Genomic DNA, 23,181 nt, shown 5'->3' with positions numbered 1-23,181 from the left:
TTTAATTTCTTTTGTCTGTGTAATTGCTCTGGCCAGTGTTTCAAGAACTATGTTAAATAGAAGTGGTAAAAGAGGGCATCCCTGTCTTGGTCCAGTTTTTAAAGGGAATGCTTTCAATTTTTCTCCATTTAGAATGATGTTGGCCTGCGGCTTAGCATAGATAGCCTTTATGATGTTGAGATAAGTTCCTGTTATCTCTAGTTTTTCTAGTTTTTGAACATGAAAGGGAGCTCTATTTTGATGAATGCTTTTTCTACATCTATTGAGATGATCATATGTTTCTTATATTTAAGTCTATTGATGTGACAAATTACATTTGTTGATTTCCACATGTTAAACCAAACTTACATCCCTGGGATGAACCCCACTTGATTGTGGTGCACTATCTTTTTGATGTTTTTTTTTTTTTTGTATTCTATGTGGCAGGATTTTACTGAGAATTTTTGCATTTATTTTCATTAGAGATATTGGTCTGAAATTTTCTGTCTTTGATGTTTCTTTGCTTGGTTTTGGAATCAGGGTGATATTGGCCTCATAGAATGAGTTTGAAAGTGCTCCCTCTTTTTCTATTTCCTGAAATAAATTGAAGAGCATTGGTATTAGTTCTTCTTTAAAGGTCTTATAGAACTTGGCTATGTATCCATCCGGTTCTTGGTTGGTAGGCTTCTGATGGCATCTTCTATTTCATTGCTTGAGATTGATCTGTTTAAACTGTGTATATCATATTGATTCAATATGAGCAAATCATGTGACTCTAGAAATTTGTAAATGTCTTTGATACTTTCTATTTTATCGGAGTACAAGTTTTCAAAATAATTTCTAATTATCTTCTGAATTTCCTTAGTGTCTGTTGTGATATTTCCTTTTTATCACCTATGTTAGTAATTTGAGTTTTCTCTCTCCTTCTCTTCATAACATGGCTAAGGGCTTGTCAATTTTATTTAATTTTTCAAAGAGCCAACTTTTTTTAAGTCAATTTTTTCAATTGTTTCTTTTGATTTAATTTCATTGATTTAGCTCTGATTTTAATTATTTTCTGTCTTTTACTGCTTTTGTTGTTGATTTGTTCTTCTTTTTTCCAGGGCTTTGAGATGTAATGTTAAGTCATTTATTTGTTACTTTTTTTCTTCTTTTAAGGAATGAACTCCATGCAGTAAACTTAGTACTGTCTTCATAGTGTCCCAGAGATTTTGATACATTATATCTGTGTTTTCATTCACCTCTAAGAATTTTTTAATCTCCTCCTTGATGTCTTTTGCAACCCATTGTTCATTCAGTAGCATATTATTTAATCTCCAGGTGTTGGAGTAGCTTTTATTTTTTATTTTATCATTGATTTCTAATTTCATTCCATTGTGATCTGATAGAATGCAGGTCAGTATTTCTACTTTTTTTATATTTGCTAAGAGTTTCTTTGTGGCATAGTATATGGTCTGTTTTAGAGAAGGATCCATATGCTGCTGAGAAGAAAGTGTATTCTCTCGTTGAAGGATGAAATATTCTGTATATGTCAGTTAAGTCTAAGTTATTGATTGTGTTATTGATTTCTATAGTTTCTTTGTTCAGCTTTTGTTTGGAAGATGAATCCAGTGGTGAAAGAAGTGTGTTAAAGTCAGCCAGAATTATTGTGTTGTGGACTATTTGACTCTTGAACTTGAGAACAGTTTGTTTGATGAACATACATGTTCCATTGTTTTGGACATATACATTTATAACTGTTATGTCTTGTTGGTGTATGATTCCCTTGAGCAGTATGTAGTTTTCTTCTTTATCCCTTTTGATTAACTTTGGCTTGAAGTCTATTTTATTTGCTATGAGCATGGAGACCCCTGCTTGCTTCCTCAGTCCATGTGAGTGGTATGATTTTTCCCAATCTTTCATCTTCTATCTGTGGATGTCTTTTTCTCTGAGATGAGTCTTGTGGAGGCAGCACACATTTGGGTACTTTTAAAATTTAACCCAATCTGCCAGTTTATGTCTTTTGATTGGTGAATTTAAGACATCAACTTTTTGAGTTATTTTTGAGACATGATTTGCATTCCCAGTCATTTTTGTTTATTTTTGGTATTTAACTTGACTTGGTTTCTCTTTTGATTAGTTCTTCCTTTAACATAATACCTAACTTTGCTGATTTTCATTATTGTATTTCAATTCCTCTTCATGGAATATTTTGCCAAGAATATTCTGTAGCAAGCTTCTGAGTTGTAAATTGTTTTATCTTTTGTTTTATCATGGAAGGTTTTTATTTCATCATCAAATCTAAAGCTTAATTTTACTGAATATTAGATTCTTGGTTGTCATTCATGTTCTTTCAGAGATTGATTTATGTTTTTCTTGGATCTTCTAGCTTTCAGTGTCTGGGTTGAAATATCTGCACATAATCTAATTGTTTTCCCTTTATATGTAATCTGATTCCTTTCTGTTGTGGCTTTTAATATACTCTTCTTGTTCTGTATGTGAGGCATTTTCATTATAATGTGCCTTTTTTTTGGGGGGGGGGATCTGTTGTGATTTTGTATTTTTGGCATCTTGTAAGCCTCTTGAATTTGGTTTTCCAATGCATTCTTCAAGTTTGGAAAAATTTCTTATACTGTTTCATGAATAGATTGCTCATTCCTTTGATTTGGAACTATATGCCTTCCTCTATTCCAAAACCTCTTAAATTTGGTCATTTTATGCTATCTCATATTTCTTGAATGTTTTGGTCATAGTTTCTTACCATTTTCACTTTACTGTATACATTATTTTCAACATTATATATTTTGTCTTCATTGTCTGAGGTCCTGTCTTCCAAGTGGTCTAAACTTTTGGTGATGCTTTCAATTGAACTTTTAATTTGGCTTAGTTAAGAATTTTTAAAAAGTTATAACGAGTGTTACGAAAAGTAGCTAGAAAGTCTTATCCTGGTTCTCAATACTAATTTAAGAAACAAAGATGGTAAAAAATGATTTCTAGGCATATAGCTTAATTTGCCAACAGCAACATTATTATCTTCAATACTGAATTATAGATTCTTATGAATCTATATCACATTCTCCACTTTGATTTGATATAAATTCTTCACACATAATGTAATTAACATTGTATATTTAAGAGTTTATATCTTAGTAAAATTAATAGTGTAGTAAATATTCTGTGAAAATCACCAACATAAAAATATATTTCTAAAGGATTGCTTTCTTCTGAAAGATTTATTTGTTCAGCTTTCTCCCTAGACCCACACTCAGATTTCTGAGGAGACACAAAGAATATCTGCCAACTGTTCCAATTAACATTTAAAGCTTCACCGAAATATCTCTGCTTTGAAAGAAAAAATATTAATAAAATCTGATAACCATTAAATAATAATATCATGTTTTACTAACTCACAAAAAGGCTAAATGGATTTCCTAAGGTTTTAAAAGTATTATTTCAGAATAGAATATAAAAACATAAGATTAAAAAGTTTGAAGTAAATATTGAGGAAGGTGCATAAATTAAGACATTTTACAAAGTATCTTTACTATTATTAAAATTATTAATAAAATAGTACCACATTTTTACATATAAATTTAAATTACTCATAATAGTTGAAAAGAAACTTAGGAATAGAGTTGAAGGAAGGAGCAATTTAAAATATATGTCAAATATTAAAATGAGTTATTTTTATAAAACTTAGAAAATAAAGACAGATGTTATTTTGTTGATTCTAGAACATTATTGTAATTTTTTTAAACTATGGAAACCAATCAAAGAATGCCTTTAGCTAGAAGAGACATTAAAATATCTACTACACTTTTCATTTTACAAATTAGGAAACTGAGATCAAACAGCAAGTTGCCAAGGTCATGAGATATATCTGATTAACAGATCATTAAATTTTCAAGTAAATTTCTATTGTTATGCCCTACCACACTCTGATTTGCATTTCATATTTATATTAATTTAAAAAGAACAAATGACATAAGTATTAGATATTTATTCAAAAACATGGCCTATTTCAAATAAGTTTTAGAGAACTTTAAGCATGATCTAGGATATAATAGTTAAGTCTTGTAGCAGGGATGTAGTATTTTATTGTGGATTTCATTGCCCATGTGATAATTAATGATGTCAAATATTATCATCTCATAAGTTTACTGATATTTCTTTTGTAGTTTGTTCACTTTTAGACCTCTATTTTGGTATTTGATTGTCTTCTGATTATTAAGTTTTATTATGAAATTTTATTTATTTATTTATTCATTTTTTGGACACAAATACCTTTTCTGGTACGTATTTTGAATTTTTTTTTTTTAGTTTTTGTCCTTTTTTTATTCTGTTAATCACTAATGAAGGGCAAAATTTTTATTTGATAAAGTTATATTTATCCTTTTTTTCCATTTGAACTTTTCTTTCTATATTAGAATTTTTATATCAAGTTCACAAGAATTTGCTTGTAGAAATTTTACATTTTTAGCTTTAAATTTAGGTCTATAATCATTTCATATTACATTTTTGAATAGTGTTGAAGAGCAAGTCAACGTTGGTTTCACACACACACACATACACACTTACATATGTTTTAAAAATCTCCCCTTTCTTTATTACCATTAATTGAAGTTAGTATGTTTTACAAATTTATATATATATATATTTGTATTTCTTTTTTTTAATTTTTATTGTTGGTTGTTCAAAACATTACATAGTTCTTGACATATCATATTTCACACATTTGATTCAAGTGGGTTATGAACTACCATTTTTACCCCGTATACAGATTGCAGAATCACATCAGTTACACATCCACTGTTTTACATATTGCCATACTAGTGTCTGTTGTATTCTGCTGCCTTTCCTATCCTCTACTATCGCCACTCCCCTTCTCTCCCCTCCCATCTTCTCTCTCTACCCCATCTACTGTAATTCATTTCTCCCCCCTTTTTTCCCTTTCCTCTCACTTCCTCTTGTATGTAATTATGTATAACAATAAGGGTCTCCTTTCATTTCCATGCAATTACCCTTCTCTCTCCCTTTCCCTCCCACCTCTTTTCCCTGTTTAATGTTAATCTTCTTCTCATGCTCTTCCTCCCTACTCTGTTCTTAGTTGCTCTCCTTATATCAAAGAAAACATTTGGCATTTGTTTTTTAGGGATTGGCTAGCTTCACTTAGCATAATCTGCTCTAATGCCATCATTTCCCTGCAAATTCCATGATTTTGTCATTTTTTAATGCAGAGTAATATTCCATTGTGTATAAATGCCACATTTTCTTATCCATTCATCTATTGAAGGGCATCTAGGTTGGTTCCACAGTCTTGCTATTGTGAATTGTGCTGCTATGAACATCAATGTAGCAGTGTCCCTGTAGCATGCTCTTTTTAGGTCTTTAGGGAATAGACCGAGAAGGGGAATAGCTGGGTCAAATGGTGGTGCCATTCCCAGCTTTCCAAGAAATCTCCATACTGCTTTCCAAATTGGCTGCACCAATTTGCAGTCCCACCAGCAATGTACAAGTGTACACTTTTCCCCACATCCTTGCCAGCACTTGTTGCTGTTTGACTTCATAATGGCTGCCAATCTTACTGGAGTGAGATGGTATCTTAGGGTGGTTTTGATTTGCATTTCTCTGACAGCTAGAGATGGTGAGCATTTTTTCATGTACTTGTTGATTGATTGTATGTCCTCCTCTGAGAAGTGTCTGTTCAGGTCCTTGGCCCATTTGTTGATTGGGTTATTTGTTATCTTATTGTCTAATTTTTTTAGTTCTTTATATACTCTGGATATTAGGGCTCTATCTGAAATGTGAGGAGTAAAGATTTGTTCCCAGGATGTAGGCTCCCTATTTACCTCTCTTATTGTTTCTTTTGCTGAGAAAAAACTTTTTAGTTTGAGTAAGTCCCATTTGTTGATTCTAGTTACTAACTCTTGTGCTATGGGTGTCCTATTAAGGAACTTGGAGCCCGACCCCAGAGTATGTAGATCGTAGCCAACTTTATCTTGTATCAGATGCCGTGTCTCTGATTTGATATCAAGCTCCTTGATCCATTTTGAGTTAACTTTTGTGCATGGCAATAGAAAGGGATTCAGTTTCATTTTGTTGCATATAGATTTCCAGTTTTCCCAGCACCATTTGTTGAAGATGCTATCCTTCCTCCATTTCATGCTTTTAGCCCCTTTATCAAATACAAAGTAGTTATAGTTTTGTGGATTGGTTTCTGTGTCCTCTATTCTGTACCATTGGTCCACCTGCCTGTTTTGGTACCAGTACCATGCTGTTTTTGTTACTATTGCTCTGTAGTATAGTTTGAGGTCTGGTATCGCTATACCGCCTGATTCACATTTCCTGCTTAGAGTTGTTTTTGCTATTGTGGCTCTTTTATTTTCCCATAAGAATTTCATAATTGCTTTATCTATTTCTACAAGAAATGCCATTGGGATTTTGATTGGCATTGCATTAAACCTATAGAGAACTTTTGGTAATATCGCCATTTTGATGATGTTAGTTCTGCCTATCCATGAACAGGGTATATTTTTCCATCTTCTAAGATCTTCTTCTATTTCTCTCTTTAGGGTTCTGTAGTTTTCATTGTATAAGTCTTTCACCTCTTTTGTTAGGTTGATTCCCAAGTATTTTATTTTTTTTTTAGGATATTGTGAATGGAGTGGCTGTCCTCATTTCCATTTCAGAGGATTTGTCGCTGATATATAGGAATGCCTTTGATTTATGTGTGTTGATTTTATATCCTGCCACTTTGCTGAATTCATTTATTAGCTCTAATAGTTTCTTTGTAGACCCTTTTGGGTCTGCTAGGTATAGAATCATGTCATCTGCAAATAGTGATAATTTAAGTTCTTCTTTTCCTAATTTTATGCCTTTAATTTCTTTCGTCTGTCTAATTGCTCTGGCCAGTGTTTCGAGAACTATGTTGAACAGAAGTGGTGAGAGAGGACATCCCTGTCTTGTTCCAGATTTTAGAGGGAATGCCTTCAATTTTTCTCCATTCAGAATGATGCTATCCAGAGGCTTAGTGTAGATAGCTTTTACAATATTGAGGTATGTTCCTGTTATCCCTAGTTTTTCTAGAGTTTTGAACATGAAGGGATGCTGTACTTTGTTGAATGCTTTTTATGCATCTATCGAGATGATCATATGGTTCTTATTTTTAAGTCTATTGATGTGGTGAATAACATTTATTGATTTCCGTATATTGAAGCAGCCTTGCATCCCAGGGATAAATCCTACTTGATCATGGTGCACAATTTTTTTGATATGTTTTTGTATCCGATGTTGGGTGGTATATTCTGTATATGTCAATTAAGTCTAGGTTATTAATTGCGTTATTGAGTTCTATAGTTTCCTTATTCAAATTTTGTTTGGAAGATCTGTCCAGTGGTGAGAGAGGTATGTTGATGTCTCCCATAATTTTTGTATGGTGGTCTATTAGACTCTTGAACTTGAGATGAGTTTGTTTGATGAACATAGCTGCACCATTGTTTGGGGCATATATATTTATGATTGTTATGTCTTGTTGGTGTATGGTTCCCTTGAGCAGTATGTAGTGTCCCTCTTTATCCCTTTTGATTAACTTTGGCTTGAAATCTATTTTATTTGATATGAGTATGGATACTCCTGCTTGTTTCTGAGGTCCATATGAGTGATATGATTTTTCCCAACCTTTCACCTTTAGTCTATGTATGTCTTTTCCTATCAAATGCATCTCCTGTAGGCAGCATATTGTTGGATCTCTTTTTTTGATCCATTCTACTAGCCTGTGTCTCTTAATTGGTGAGTTTAAGCCATTAACATTTAGGGTTATCATTGAGATATGGATTGTTCTTCCAGCCATATTTGTTTATTTATGTTAGTTAACATGGTTTGTTTTTCCTCTTTGAATATTTTTTCCCTTTAATGTACTGCCTCCCACTGTTGGTTTTCATTGTTATTTTCCATTTCCTCTTCCTGTAATGTTTTGCGCAGGATGTTTTGAAGAGATGGTTTTCTAGTTGCAAATTCTTTTAACTTTTGTTTATCGTGGAAGGTTTTAATTTCATCTTCCATTCTGAAGCTTAATTTCGATGGATACACAATTCTTGGTTGGAACCCATTTTCTTTCAGCGTTTGAAATATGTTGTTCCAGGATCTTCTAGCTTTCAGAGTCTGTGTTGAAAGATCGGCTTTATCCTGATTGGTTTACTCCTAAATGTAATCTGTTTCCTTTCTCTTGTAGCTTTTAAAATTCTCTCCTTATTCTGTATGTTGGGCATCTTCATTATAATGTGTCTAGGTGTGGATCTCTTATGATTTTGCACATTCAGCGTCCTTTAGGCTTCTAGGATTTGGGATTCTGTCTCATTCTTCAAGTCTGGGAAGTTTTCTCCTACTATTTTGTTGAACAAATTGCTCATTCCTTTGATTTGGACCTCTATACCTTCCTGTATCCCAATGACTCTTAAGTTTGGTCTCTCATGTTATCCCATATTTCTTGGATGTTCTGCTCATGGTTTCTTAACAGTCTCACTGAGCTGTCTATGTTCTTTTCAAGTTGAAATACTTTGTTTTCATTGTCTGATGTTCTATCTTCTAAGTGTTCTACTCTGCTGTTAGTACTCTCATTTGAGTTTTTAATTTGGTTTATTGCTTCCTGCATTTCTAGGATTTCTGTTTGTTTTTTATAACCTCTATCTCCCTGTATAGTTGATCTTTTGCTTCTTGGGTTTGTTTATGTAATTCATTGTCGAAGTGATCTTTCATTGTCTGGTTTTGCTGTCTATTGTCTTCCTTGAGACTCCATATCATCTGAAGCATGTATATCCTGAATTCTTTATCTGACATTCCATCTGCTTCAGATTTCACCTCTTCTAAAGTTGAGTTGACCTGCATTGCTTGTGGTTCTTTCTTTCCTTGTCTTTTCATACTGCTTGTGTTTCTTTCTGCTTTGTGAAATGTTTGTGTTATTGAATTTTCCCCCTATATATTTATATTGCTCTTGTATAGTTGCAAAGTCTCCCTTTTGTGGAGAAGGCAATGTTAACAGTTCTCAATATCAATAGTACATTATCTAAGCACACTTTTTCCTTATTACTACATTTACAGCTAGACTCTATGTCTACAAATGTTGGTTTCAATTATTGTTTACAAATACAGTCATTACTTTCATGAAAGCATACCGTTTCTGGTAGCTTAAAGAAAACTGAATTTCAGGTGTAGGATGTTATGTTTATGGGGAAAGGAGTGAGGGTATGGGGTTAATCTAACTTAGTAACTTTGGAGAGCTCTAACCAATAGATGCATAATTTATGGAAGAATGTATAGATTCAAATTCCTATCTGTATTCATAAGGTTACCCTACTTATGAATAGTAAAATTAGGGGTTTGCAAGTGGGATAGAGGGAGTAAGAGGGAGGAAAACAAATAACAAGAAAAGGAAGAGAAAGAAGAGAGCGGGAAAAAGAAAATACGAGAAAAAAGAAAAGAAATAAAAAGGTGGAAGGGAGGTGGGGCATATGCAATTCCTCTATAGTATATTATTCTGGTGATTCAGTTGTTAAAGACCTTTTTCGTGCACAATTTTTGGTTTCACATATGTTGAGGTTGCGAAGACCCGAGGGGGAAGGTTAGAGGAGACTGGGTAAATGGCTGAAAAGAGAGAGAGAAGAGAGAAAAAGAAAGAAAAAAAATGTCTCTCAGAACTCTGTTTTCATTTCTTCCAGTTGGTGGCATTGTCTATTCCTAGCTTGAGTCTCTGGGTTCAGGATGGTGGTGGTAGTCAGTGTGAGAGGACTTGAGCTTCCACCTGCGGCCTCTCTACTCTTATTCTCTAAGATGTAAACCAGGTGCCTGATCCGCTGCAGAACCGCACTGGTAGCCATGCCAGCCAACTGGTTGGTGGATTTTAAGGATTGGTGGGATTTTCCAAGATGAGTTCCATCAGTTTTTCTCATAAGGTGTTTGATGAGGTGGGGGTGTTGGGGAAACTTTATGTTTCAAGAGCTCGGTCAGGTGACCACACGGGCAGGTGGCAGGACCCCTCCTCCAGTTGGAGTGGTCTGTCTACCGCACAGGTGGGAGGCTGGGCTCCTTCAGCTGGGGTGGTCTGTCTACCACACAGGTGGGCCGCTGGGCCCCTCCTCTGGGTCGCGCGGTCTGCCTACCTTATATTTGTATTTCTTAAAAACTAAAATCGCTATGCATGTTTTTTGATTTACCATAGAGATCTTGGTGAATTCGTGGAGTATTTTTTATTCATTGTTGCATGTCTGTTGTTATGCCCTACCACACTGTCTTTATTAATGTAGCTATAGAGATCATCTTGTAATCTGATGGCATAAACTCTACATGCTAGCACTTCAAAAAATTATTTGATATAGATTTTCCAGATTGATTAGCAAATTTGTGAAACAGATACTGTGGGAATTTTAATCTGATTTGCATTTCATATGTATATTATTTTAAAAAGAACAAATGACATAATTATTAGATATTTATTCAAAAACAAGGCCTATTTCAATTGATAGACATTGTATATTTACACTTATTTATAACTTCTGTCATTTCTCTCAGTAATGTTTTGTAATTTTCATTGTTGTGATTTTTCAGTTCATTCGTTTAGGAAAGAACTTTTGGTCTTTTTATGCTATCCTTGGCAATTTTGAACACATTTTTTTCACACTCTTCTCCTGCTACTGCAATGCACATATGGTAAATTATTTGATATTATTCTAAAGATATTTAGGTCTTGATTATGTTTCTCTCAACTTTTTCCTCTCACTCTTCTTAAAAATCTATCATTTCTATTTGTATCAATTCATATTTAGTGGTCTTTTATTTTGTCATTCTTATTTCTTTAAGCCCATCCAACAAAATTTTATTTCTTATAATTTGTATTTAGTTTTTTCAGCTTATGTGCAAAGATTGCCTAAATCCTTCTCATTAAGAACACAATACCTTTTAAGTTCTTGATCAATAAAATATTCAAGTTAATAAATACCCAAAGTCCTGTAGCTTGACTGAGCTGTGCCTCCAAACACCTGCTTCTTCTCCCTTTCCAAATTATATCTAGGTTTTGATTTTGCCTTTCTTTTTTTAAATTAATTTTTAAAATTTATATATGACAGTGAAATGCATTAGAATTCACATTACACATATAGAGCATAATTTTTCATATCTCTGGTTGTAAAGTTAACCTACAAGGGGCCATAATCTAAGTCAGGGTTAAAAAAAACTTTCTCTGTAAAGGGTCACAGACTAAACTTTCCATCCTTGCAGGCCACACGGCTCTCTGATAACTGCTCAGTTCCACCACTGTAACACAAATCTTCCAGACAGCACCTAAACAAGTAAAAGTGGTTAAAAATAATCATATGCTTAGAGAAATCTTAACAAGACTCAAAGATCTTCAGCATCATATTAAATATTTTAACATGTGCATGGGAATACAAATAGTAGAATAATAATGGGAAATACAATATATTCAAGATTTTAGAAAATTCAGTACTGAAAAATGTGAATTTATTTACAATTATGTTTACAGTAAGATTTAGAGGGGCAGATTTGGTCTTTGATCTACAGTTTACCAATACTCTCTTGTGCTTGACTATTTACCTAACAGCTGTCATTTTAACCCCTGAAGGATTAGCAGCAACATTTGGCTCATGTCTCTGGAACTCCAAGACCCTTCTATAGTACATGAACTTGACTGTTTTTATTCTGTTCTTAGCCATGTTATAGCTTCTCTAAGATTTATCTTCAGTGAGATATTAAACTTTGCATATGTAGACCAACTCTCAGTGAAGGATAAAAAGGAATATCCCCTATCCTAACTTAGGGGAGTCTCATCTTTCTCTTTACTCTTCTCTGCTGCCCTGCCCCATGTGTTACAGCCATTTAATCTGCCCAGATACTTATCTCTATCTCTACAGCACAGTGATCCCTGCTTGGGTCACTCCTCTGTGTACTTTGGTTAACAAATTGACCTCAGGCAGTAAACTAGTGTAGTTATTACATTCCTCATATTTTAGGGTTCCTTGCCTGGCACACATGATTCACAGTGGTTGGTGGAAAGAAGAATAGTCTATCACTGGTTACTCTGTTATGTATAGGAGGAGATGATTTGAATCTTTTATTTTTAAATAAAAGAAAATATAATTACCTAATTAGAAATTAATTAACATAAGGAAATTTGGCTTACATATATTCACTAAAAACATAAGACCCTTGATTACAGATATGGTCTGATTATGAAGTCACTGAAGCCTGTTATATATTTACCTTTTATTTTCTTTGTTCTGTTTTCTTTGTTATCTGTTGCTATCTTTGTTTCTTGACTATTGTAGCCTCATGTTGCTTTTTGTTATTCTAGCAATTGTGCATATTTGAGTTTAGACTTAAATGTTCTCATACTCTACTGGAAAAAGCAAGGAATATATTTCGTTTTCACTTAGACAAGATATTTTGCATTCCTATCACCAAGGGTACATATATTCTTGGAGTTGGTCTGAAGTTAATTAAGTGCTAAATCCAATCACATCCCCCATCTTTAGAAATGAGCACTGATATCTCACCTAAGACATGACTGATAAAGGATGTACATAAATTTGTCTCAAAGTCTAGGTGCTCTGTAGAGGAGAAAGGAATTCAATATCAAATACATAAAAAATTCTCCATGATATATTTTCTTTAAGTGGTCATAATAATCATATATATATATATATATATATATATATATATATATATATATATGATGACAATATAATTTAATTTTAAAAATTAACCTTGAAAATTGTATGTTTTCACTTATTTCTCCAAAACAAAATTTATTGAACTTTCTAAGTTTGTCACATTAAAATTTTCTTTCAATAGTACATATTACTAGATGTAATACCAAGCTATTTGTTTGTGATGTGGGATCTAAATTTAGTTCTTACACTTATATTAGTCATTCAGAGCCAAGTCTCCCAGTATTGCTCTCAAGATATTTATGTTGAAATGAGCAGGTACTACATTAAAAAGCCCAATGGCCAATGTTTATCTTTATACTACAGTTTTATTCTTTTATCAGTGTGTGATTAAGCAGAAAGGCATTATACACTTCAGTGGTTAGGAGTGCCAGCTATATAGAGATACATATTGCTTGATTTCAAATTACAAATCTATTTCCCTTCTGTGTAACATTGAACGAGATATTTCATTAATCTATCTTGGTTTTTCTCATTTGATGGGATAAAAATATAACTAGCTAACTGTTAAGATCCAATTATAAGGGAAAAAGCTGTAATCTCATAACTTAGATTTTAAGCTGTTTATCATTCTTTTGTATTTTGACCAATCTTGAATGCATAAGAGAATGGAGACACTATGCATGACCTGCAGGGCAATTCAATTTTACAAAATCTTTATGGAGCTTTCTGTGACTTGGTGGGAAAATACACACACACACACAAACACACACATTCACACACTCATAGTATTCTAGGTTTTAATTTTTAATTTAGGCTTAAAGTGAATCATGGACTTGGATTTTATTGATGTGGCCCATAAAAAAAATGATTTCCTGTATTGAATTATAATGTTTTGTTTGTCAATTTAAATAGCCATTTCTTGGAAAATCTCAGTATCTTTTGTGTCTCTGAGAAGCTTACTATCTTTGAAAATTAAAAATTTTGAGCCAATAACATTCATTTTTACATGACTGACAGAATTTTTGGAACAAAATTTACAGCTCAGCCAAGAAAAACAGATAGAAGCTAATAGCATAATTATCAATGCCTTTTTCTGCTGTTGCTACTCCAACCTTGTCTTCAAACCCCAGTCATGAGACATTTGAGCACATTTCCCATAGACCTGGTGATACAGCCAATTATTGGTGATGAATTCTGTTCCCTCAAATATTGAAGTTTGAACATTAGAGAAGCACACTGAGGCAAGCATATAAAGTAAGGTTTATTTCAAAAGGGGTAAGATAGACTTCTTCAGATATTCTCATATCCCAAGAAGCGAGGTGTTCTGCCCTTTTTATATGTCCTAGGCCTCCTTTGTTCTCTTGCCCTTTTCCCCTTATCTTTATCCTTCAGTGATTATACCCAAGAATGCTCCTTGGGATGGCTAAAATGTGGCAAACAGGTGGGCTGAAGGGGGAAGAGGGGGATGGAGAAGCCAAGGACACATTAACAACCTTAAAACTTGCTGTAGGGAGGGGCAATTCCTGGGACAGGTTACCTTAGCAACAGATTGGAGCAGGGGCAGGTTCTTGATAAGGGTGGGGGAAGGGATCTGAAGGAATTAAGATTTAATCTCTCAGGGGACAGTCTTCAACTTGTCTACTCATTCAGAATTGGCCTCCTTGATCCAACCTGACTCGATTTACCTATCTATACTGACTACCTGTCTAATTCTGGCTTCACTGGTATCCTCCATTGTCATTTAACATTTTATGATGTTTAAAGTGAGAATGATATTAAGTCCTTTCTGGAAAAAAGGTAAGGGAGATACAGATAATATTCACACAGATAGAGACACATATGTTTATCTATATACACATATATGTGTGATACACATATCAACATATAATACAAATGTACTGTATAAATGTACACATGTATACTTGTGTATGTATATATTTTATTTTATATATATATGCATATATTGTGTGTATATGTATGTATGTATGTATGTATGTATATATATGAATTTAACATTCTATGACCTCATGGAATTTCATGAGAAAAATCAAGAGAAAAAATATTGAAGAAGGTAGAGAAAAAATAAAATAAATTGTGTCTCTGAGCTTTTCAGCAATTTGGACTTACAGACTAATCTATGTTCAATGAATTACAACCTCATAGAATTAGTCACTTGTGAAATTTTTGTTAAATGATTCATTGAAATTTCAGTTAAATTTTAACCATCTAGCATCATTTTTACTTCATCTACCAAAGGTACACCTTCATTTTTTTCAGGAGAAAATGTAGTTTAATTTAAAATTAATCCTTAGAAACCAAACAAACAGACAAATACAAAAGAAACAAAAAATAAAAACAAAAAAGCAACAACTTCAGAAGTTCTGAGCTTAGAGTAAAGGAGCATGGAGTCAAGAAAGCCCTGGAGTTCCATGTCTATAAATACTTTGAATTCTGTACTTCTATATTTCTTAGTAGATTAAGAATTTTTAAGTATTAAGAATTAAGGTATGAACCCTGGTATCATGAAAAAAAAAAAAAAAAAAAATAAGAAATGCACAGGTGAGAAAATGTGTGCGATAGCTATCTGTTATTACTTTTATTAGAAGACATTTTGACTGGTTAGACCACACTGAGAAGTTTCCCTTCTTCCCTCAGTTTCAGCCTATGTTCACTTCCAGTTTAGAAATTAGAATCTTATATGATTACTTTAATTTTATGTGCATTTTCTTCCTGTATGCATATTTCCAATCTTATGTATGCAAATAATGTCGCCTGGACTAAGAACAATTAATCACCTCATAAATTCTGTTAAATAATTGAATGTGAATTAGAGCTACCCTTGAATCATTATTAGAGTCTCTAAAATCATATTTATTTTACAAAAGATTGCATTTTCTCTGTTTAACTTTATTAAGTCAAAACAAATCAAGTATACTATCTTGTTAAGTTCCCTAGCTTTCAGAGGTCTTCGAATATTTTACCATTCACAGAAATGTTCTTGTGGCATATAATACAGCTAGTATGCATGAGCTAATCCAATATCTGAGCTATTACTGACATATCATAATATGATGGTATTTGAGTCCAATGGTATATGCTTGTAATAACAATAACATGGGAATCTGAGGCAAGAGAATCACAAATTTAAGGTCGCCTTGGCAATTTGGGAGACACTGTCTCAAAATACAAAATAAAAAGGATTTGGGTTGTATTTCAATGGTAAAGAACTCCTGGTAAAATTCCAAGTACTACAAAAAAGCAAATCAAATGAAACAAATACAAAAACAATATGATGACATGTGCAATTCTAATATTTTTTTTTATACTTTCTGTTACCTACTTTCTTTCAAGGTCTCTTTGCTGGGGACCAAAGAGATTCTAGAAAAGGTAAATAATTAAAATCCTGTGAATTTATGGCAATAATAGTTTTAAAAGCAAATTTTTTATTTTTTAGTTCATTTTTATTGACCTGATGTAAGCTCTCGAGATGGCTATATTGGGATATATTGTTCCTTTTCTGAGATATATGTATGTATATACATACATATATCAGACCACACCTAGACGTATATATGGCAGTTAAAAGGCACACATCCTTTATCAAGTATTGTTATATTTGATAAGTCATACTTTTTAAAGTGTTTTATAAATACTAATTCACTTAATCTTTATCATTAATCCTATATAGTAATTACTACAATTGTTTTCATCTTTATAGAAGACAAAGCTGAGGAATTAATCCATTTAATTCCCAATGGATTAAAAATTGGGAAACAGGAGGAACCAGTTATCAAATTTCAATGGCCACAATCTATGCTCTATTATATCTATAAAGTGGAGGACAACAATATGGAAGACTGATGCACAACTTTGAAAACTAACATTTTCTTATACCTGTAGAAAAAAAAATGGAGAACTTTGCATAAGTAACACTAAATATTTGTGGTAGATGACAATTCCATGTAGAAAAGGCAGTATAAGATTCAAATACAAGTTTTGAAGTTCTCATACTCCTCTATGCTCTTATTGATTTAAAATAATATCTTTATTGTCACAGATAAGGCATTGCATTATTTGTCCCATTCACTATCTCATCTTTTTTATCACTTGCTTCTTGCTCAGTGTGCTATGTATACTCTCTGCTTATTTTTGCTCAAAAGCATTAATATTATTTGTATGGAAAGGTCTTAAAATTCCAAGCATGATTTGCTACTTTCATCCTTCTTTCAGAAGAGCTCTGTTCTCTATCTATATCAATAGTTTTTACTTTGAAACAAACAACCCAAACCCAGAGGCTAACAATAATCATTGTGGGTTGGTGGAAGTCAATGATTTTCCTGGGTCCCTGCATGGCTCATATCTACTTATTCGCCAGCAGGCCTATTCTAACCTGGGTTTTTCCCGAGGAACTTAACAGGGGCAGTTCTGTTCCAGCAGTTTAACTCAGTTATATCCTTCCCATGAAATGTCAGAAAAATCAGAGAGAAAGCCCAGTTTCAAGTAACTTTCAAGGACACAATCAAAATCAAAGGAAAAATAAATATGCTTTATCTCTTTATGGGAAGATATGCAAGTCATGTGGCCAAGGATGTGGAAGAAGACAGAAATGAAATGAAGTGTAGGGATATAAGTTATTATTATAAACTGACAATTTTTCTATTTTCTTTTCTTAGTTTTCTTTTTACAAATGTTTTCATTAGTGCATTATATGTAATAGTGAGCTTCACTTTTACACAATTGTATATGCAAGAAATAAATGTGCTTATATTCAGTCAAAAGCATTTCCTATTTCCCTTTCCACCTCCTCCCCCACATTCTCCTTCCTCTACTTTAATGATTTTTTCTTATATTTATTTATAGTTTTGTTTAATTAGTGATTTATAGATATCCACAACAAGAAAAATTCACTGTGGCATATTCATATATAAGCATCACATAATTTGGTCAATTTCATTTGGTAGTTCCTCCCTTTTCACATCACTCCTCCATTCCCCTTTATCTTCTTCCACAATTCCACAATTGCATTAATATCCCTTTAGACTTCACAGGATCCTCCCCTGTTTTATAGCTTCTGCATATGAGAGAAAATATTCAACACTTGATTTTCTGAGTCTGACTTATTTCATTTTGCATGATTGTCTCCTGCTTCATCAATTTACCAGCAAATGCCATATTTTTTTTTTCTTCAGCCACTGTAACTATTTGAATTTGTAAGCATATGTGTGTTTGTATATGACCAAATTTGTTCTCTCTGAGAATAGGGATTTCTTTAATTACCATCAGTGCAGAGTTTCTGGTAAATGTTCCAAGTTCAAGCTCAGCACTGTAGCACACACCTGTAATCCCAGTAACTCAGGAAACTGAGGCAGGAGGATCGCCAAGTGTGAGGCCATCCTCATCAACTTTGTGAGGTCCTAAGGAACTTAGTGAGAACCTGTCTCAAAATTTTTAAAATTTTGAAAAGAATTGGAGATGTAGCTCCATGATAAAACACCCCAAAAGTTAAATCCCTGGTATATGTATATATATATATATATATATATATATATATATATATATATATATATATATTCACACACACACTCAACAAACTAATATTGGTTGGTGTATGAAATGCTTGATTTAATTCTAGTAAGTAATCAGATGAGAGCATTCATAATACAAATTAAAATAAATGTATTCAATTATTCTCTCTTAACTTATACCATAATAAACTAGATTTAGAAAACAAGCTTAAAGGTCAGTTAGGAGAAAGGATAATTTTTAAATTAACCTCTGCAATACTCAAGGTGAAGCACAGTGTCACGAAGAGTAGAAGTATGGGTAATAGTTAAAGATAAATAGATGAGCAAAATAATAATGGAACAAATCAAGGTGGTACAAATGCTATAGGTATGCTGACAATGAAACTTCCAATTTTTAATATTTCTCATTTGGATGTTGTTGTATGGTGTAGAAATGTATTGTCATTTTTAATTTTGAAAAGTCAAGTGCTTTGGCCAAGATCACATGACTAGGAAGAGATGGAGGCAGGATTTGAATATGTATTTTTCAAATCTGAAGCCATTTTCTTTAAAGAACACAGTTTTGGTATTTGAGAATTGCAGACATATGATGGGATACATTTATATATGTTTAAGACTCAAAAATAAAAAAAAAACACAGTGAATACTAGTGCACTGATCTGCTTGGGTTGCCATAACAAAATGACAGATGGGTGAATTAAACAGCACAAATTTATTTTATTACTGCTCTTAACATTAGAAGCCCCAGATAAAGATAGCCATATATTTGGTTTCTGGAGAGGATTCTCCTTGGGTTATTGGTAGTACTATTTTTTCTGTCCTCACATGGTTATTAAATGTGGTGTAGTAGAGAAAAATCTCATGCTTTCCTTAGAAGAACATGTGTCCTCAAAGAACTGGGGATAAACCTTATGAACTCATTTAACCTTAATTATCCTCCATAATACCTCTATAGCCAATAAAAGTATGTAGTCATATTTGGGGTGAGAACTTCAATCAACATAGGAAATTTTCAGGGGGATACAGTTCAGGCCTAAGAAGTGCAAACATAATTGATGGATCAAATCACAATATTTCAAAGATTTAAGTTGAAATTTTGGAAACATGCTTTAGTCCAGTGAAACATTTAGTGCATATTCATTCAGAATATTTCACTTTTTGCATACAGATCAAATGACCTTGCAAAATTATGTTTTAAACCTGAATTTGTAAATGAAATTTATAAAGTATTTTTTTCCTATATTTTATTCATTGGAAATGAATGACAGATACTTAAAATAGGCTGAGAGATTTTAGAATTCACTGAAAAGACTTGCTTTTTTTTATGTTACAGGCCCAACAGCTTACTGATCTGGAACAAAAATTAGCTGTAGCCAAAAATGAACTAGAGAAAGCAGCTCTTGACAGGGTAAGTTTACATCTATGAGCCATCACACTTTGCTTTTTGAAAAAAAAATACTATAGTATGCTCATTGCCTTCTTTGATTTATTAATGCTGTTCCAGATGCTCTGCATATAAGACAGTTATAGAATTCATGAATATGTGATAGTCTCTATGGTCTCCATTTTTTTCCTTCTACAATATATTTACTGAAGTTTCAGGCTCTGTGAGTTCATGGCTTCGATTTTTAACTTATTGCTACATTTGTTATGTAACTCCATGAATAAACATATAGCACCAACTAAGATATTATGCATTAACATAACTCTGGATGAATGAGTTGTGAAGTAAATAGAAATAGTCATTGACATTCAATTGTTATAACTAGTTTTTAAAAAGGTCTTAGAATTTATTTACTGGGGAATATGCACAAGCACATTAAATGCATCAATGTTCATATTAAAAAGTGGGAGTAATTTAATTACTTATTTTTAGTAGAATTAATGTACAAAGTTCATATATTTTCTATAACGATATTTTGAAGGCAAAATATAAACTTAATGAATAAACCAACAATATATTTGTATCAACATTGATTCACATACAACATATAATGTTGAGTGAAAATTTTCAACATTATATGTACAGTATTTAACAATCATTCAAATACATGAACTATATGTTATCTATTGTGTATCATAAAATCAGTTTAAAGGACAAGATATACATCAAATTCATAGAAGTAATCGCCTTTGGGAAAAGACTCAGTAAAATTTACTAGGGATGCTTGCAAGAAGCACTTTCCAATCTCAAATGTTTTGATTTTGAATAAATGAATGGATAAAGAAAAATAATATTTAATACATACAGATGCATACATGTATGTTTTATATATTACATACATGTGTTATATATGGAGGGGGATGTACATTTGAGGTATGCAACATATGTGTATATTACATTATATTATATGTTACAATTTTTGTGTCATAAAATTATGTAAAATATTGTATGTAGCGCATATAAATTATATAATTAATGCAATATTATTAAACATTTAATTAGGAATTCTATTCCCTTGATATTTGTTAATTTGTTCTGTAGAGTCAGCAAAATAATTTTTTTAATTTTAAGGAAATATGTTCTGTTTTCAAGAGGGTTCTATTTTGTGATTAATTAGTAGTCATTTTATTGAGAAAATTAAGCAAGCAAAATTAATGCACTTATAAAAAATATATACAATATATTTATTTATACACAGTGTATTACTATAATTTTCCAAAGAAAGGAATGTGCCTCCTAATAACAAACTGGCTAGAAAATAGAAAGAAAATGGAATATTTAAATCTGGTTTTACCTTGAGCTTTGTTGATGTCTTTCATCAGCCACATGTTACTATGCCATGGTTTTGAAGGACCAGGCTAAGATTCCACTTCTCAGGGACTTTATTCATTTCCTCAGTATGGTATGACCAAACAAAGTTGGCTATCACAGCTAAGATAGCCAAATTGTCAAACAGGATATCTAGGCAGTGTCCTTTAGAGGGGCTACTAAGAGCATTTGTGAGTGCTGATGATATTCCTTTATAAGGCTTAGAACTCTGGGATCAATTAACATTTGAATGAGTAATTTGTTATCTTAACAACCTAACTTTTTTATTACTGCTGTATTTTAAATTAATTTATCTAAATAATTAATAATTTTAGGGGAGTCTGCTATTCTGTGGAGAAGATAAAATATAATTTATGAAAACTCTAGTTTTGTAAAGTTTGTGTTAGTTCATAGAAAAGAAGTGTATACTCATATAGACTAATCTCTGACCATATCCAACTCATGCTACATAACATTACTTTGTAAAAAGGCATTTGAAACTATAGAATCAGTGAAATCAGAAATTCAGAGGCGTCATGTAAACTTAAAGTTCAAGTAGACCAACTTAAAACAAAAATTAAAAAAAAACCTTTGTCATTTCTACCACCGTCTTTATAATACGTTTTAGTCCTAAAAAACATTGAATTCTTATGATCTTGACATTCTGTTAGTTTTTATCATATCTCGATATTGGATCAAACTGATATTACATTTTTTTCTGATTTGATTTCACAGAAGCTTTTCAGTTAGTCATAAATTAATAGCATTAAAATGTTTTTTCTTGTGCTAGGTATTATGGGAAATAGAAAATATTTGATATCTGATTTTGACTCCCACATTTCTCATAATTTCCTGATCATGAACAATTAGTAAATAATTATATACTGAGTCATAAGACAATAGAATCACAGAAAATGTAAGTATACTTGGGTCACTTACAATGATATAGTCACAAAACCCTTTACTGGTACATTATAATTGGGCCTGTGTCATTAAACCCAGGGTTAAGGTAGAGTTGCTTCTTCATCTTTAGGTATGTTTTTTTCCTTCTTCCCAATTTCATTCTCTTACATATGCGTTTATGTACCCAGCCCATACCATGCCACAGTCTGGATTTAAGATGGGAGTTTGCATGTTGTATTGCTTAAATAATGATTCCCAGAATCTTTCTCCCTATCTTCAAACTAAAACTTTTTTTTTTTTTTTTTTTTTTTTTTTTTGCTGAATTACCATGTTAAAATCCTTCAAACTCTTTAAATTTCTCTGGGATCAATAATACAAAGTACTTTATAAAGGTGATGGGAGATTTTTATGTATTAGAAAAGTAAAGTGCTTTGAACAATACCTATCACATGCAAAACAGTCATTATTATTATTAATGAATGAGCTCACAGAGCTTGTCTCTCTGTTAAAACAATTTCCCCCTTAACCATTAGGATTGAGTCACTCCTTTTATAGTGAACCATAAAAGTGTTTCATATTAGATGTTGAGTTCAACAAACCTCATGTAAGGTATGTATGAGGCACATAAACAGCAGTCATAAAGTCAAATAGAAATGTTGCTTATTTCAAAATGGATAAAAACCAGTTTAATGAAATTGCTCTTCACCTCTCTCCATCATCTTTATATGAGACTTTTTATATTATTCAGGTGCCTATCTCCTAAGAATGGTATATCTTGGCTTTAATTAAATACCTCAAAAATATTATGAAAACATTTTCAAACTCCAACTTGGTCCTCCTGACATATATAGTAAAAAAAAAAAAAAGTCTCAGTTTACTATTCTAATATAAGCAGCAATAACCTCAAAATCTAAAAATCAACCTTGAGGTTCCAAACAATCAATTATTTATTTGGCAATATCTTATGAACTATGGTAATCTTTCACAACTGGAATATAAAAATGGCCATAAGGAATACAAATCCCTCAACCTTTCATACCAAAAAAAGTTTGGATAGCATCCGAGTCTCAGAAAATTTTACCTAGGAAATCATACATTAATACAGATAAGATTTACCTATATTCTCAGGACAAAGTTGTCAAAAGGAGAAATCTTTTTGCAAAAGCATAGTATTTGGCTTATAGCCAAATTATAAGAAATTGTTATTATTTGAATACATAAATGAAGACATGACTTGCCAAATAAATAAACATATTTTCATAGTATTGTCCAAGGGACTTGGGGACTACTAGAGCACAGATCCAAATATTTTGAGTACTTCTGGGATTGTAGAGTTGATTTGTGTCAGAAATAAAGTTGAGTA

The 23,181-nt window shown here is 32.3% G+C and overlaps 1 protein-coding gene across 4 annotated transcripts in view; it reads left to right on the top strand.

The window, feature by feature from the left end:
- Positions 1-23,181, top strand: part of Luzp2 (leucine zipper protein 2) — a 510,973-nt gene that overhangs the window by 384,028 nt on the left and 103,764 nt on the right. For 3 of the 4 annotated variants that reach the window (XM_058577025.1, XM_058577022.1, XM_058577023.1), the window contains 2 exons: positions 15,990-16,025; positions 19,497-19,571. In XM_058577025.1, coding sequence (XP_058433008.1) covers positions 15,990-16,025; positions 19,497-19,571 — 111 coding nt within the window. The remainder of the gene's footprint in view (positions 1-15,989; positions 16,026-19,496; positions 19,572-23,181) is intronic. The other variant, XM_058577024.1, reaches the window with a different exon arrangement.

This window comes from Marmota monax, unplaced genomic scaffold (genome assembly GCF_021218885.2).
Source record: "Marmota monax isolate L192 unplaced genomic scaffold, Marmota_monax_Labrador192_F-V1.1 WCK01_AAM20220418_F8-fsc00061, whole genome shotgun sequence".
In the NCBI taxonomy this organism is placed as follows: domain Eukaryota; kingdom Metazoa; phylum Chordata; class Mammalia; order Rodentia; family Sciuridae; genus Marmota; species Marmota monax.
This window is presented reverse-complemented; position numbering and strand designations above follow the sequence as displayed.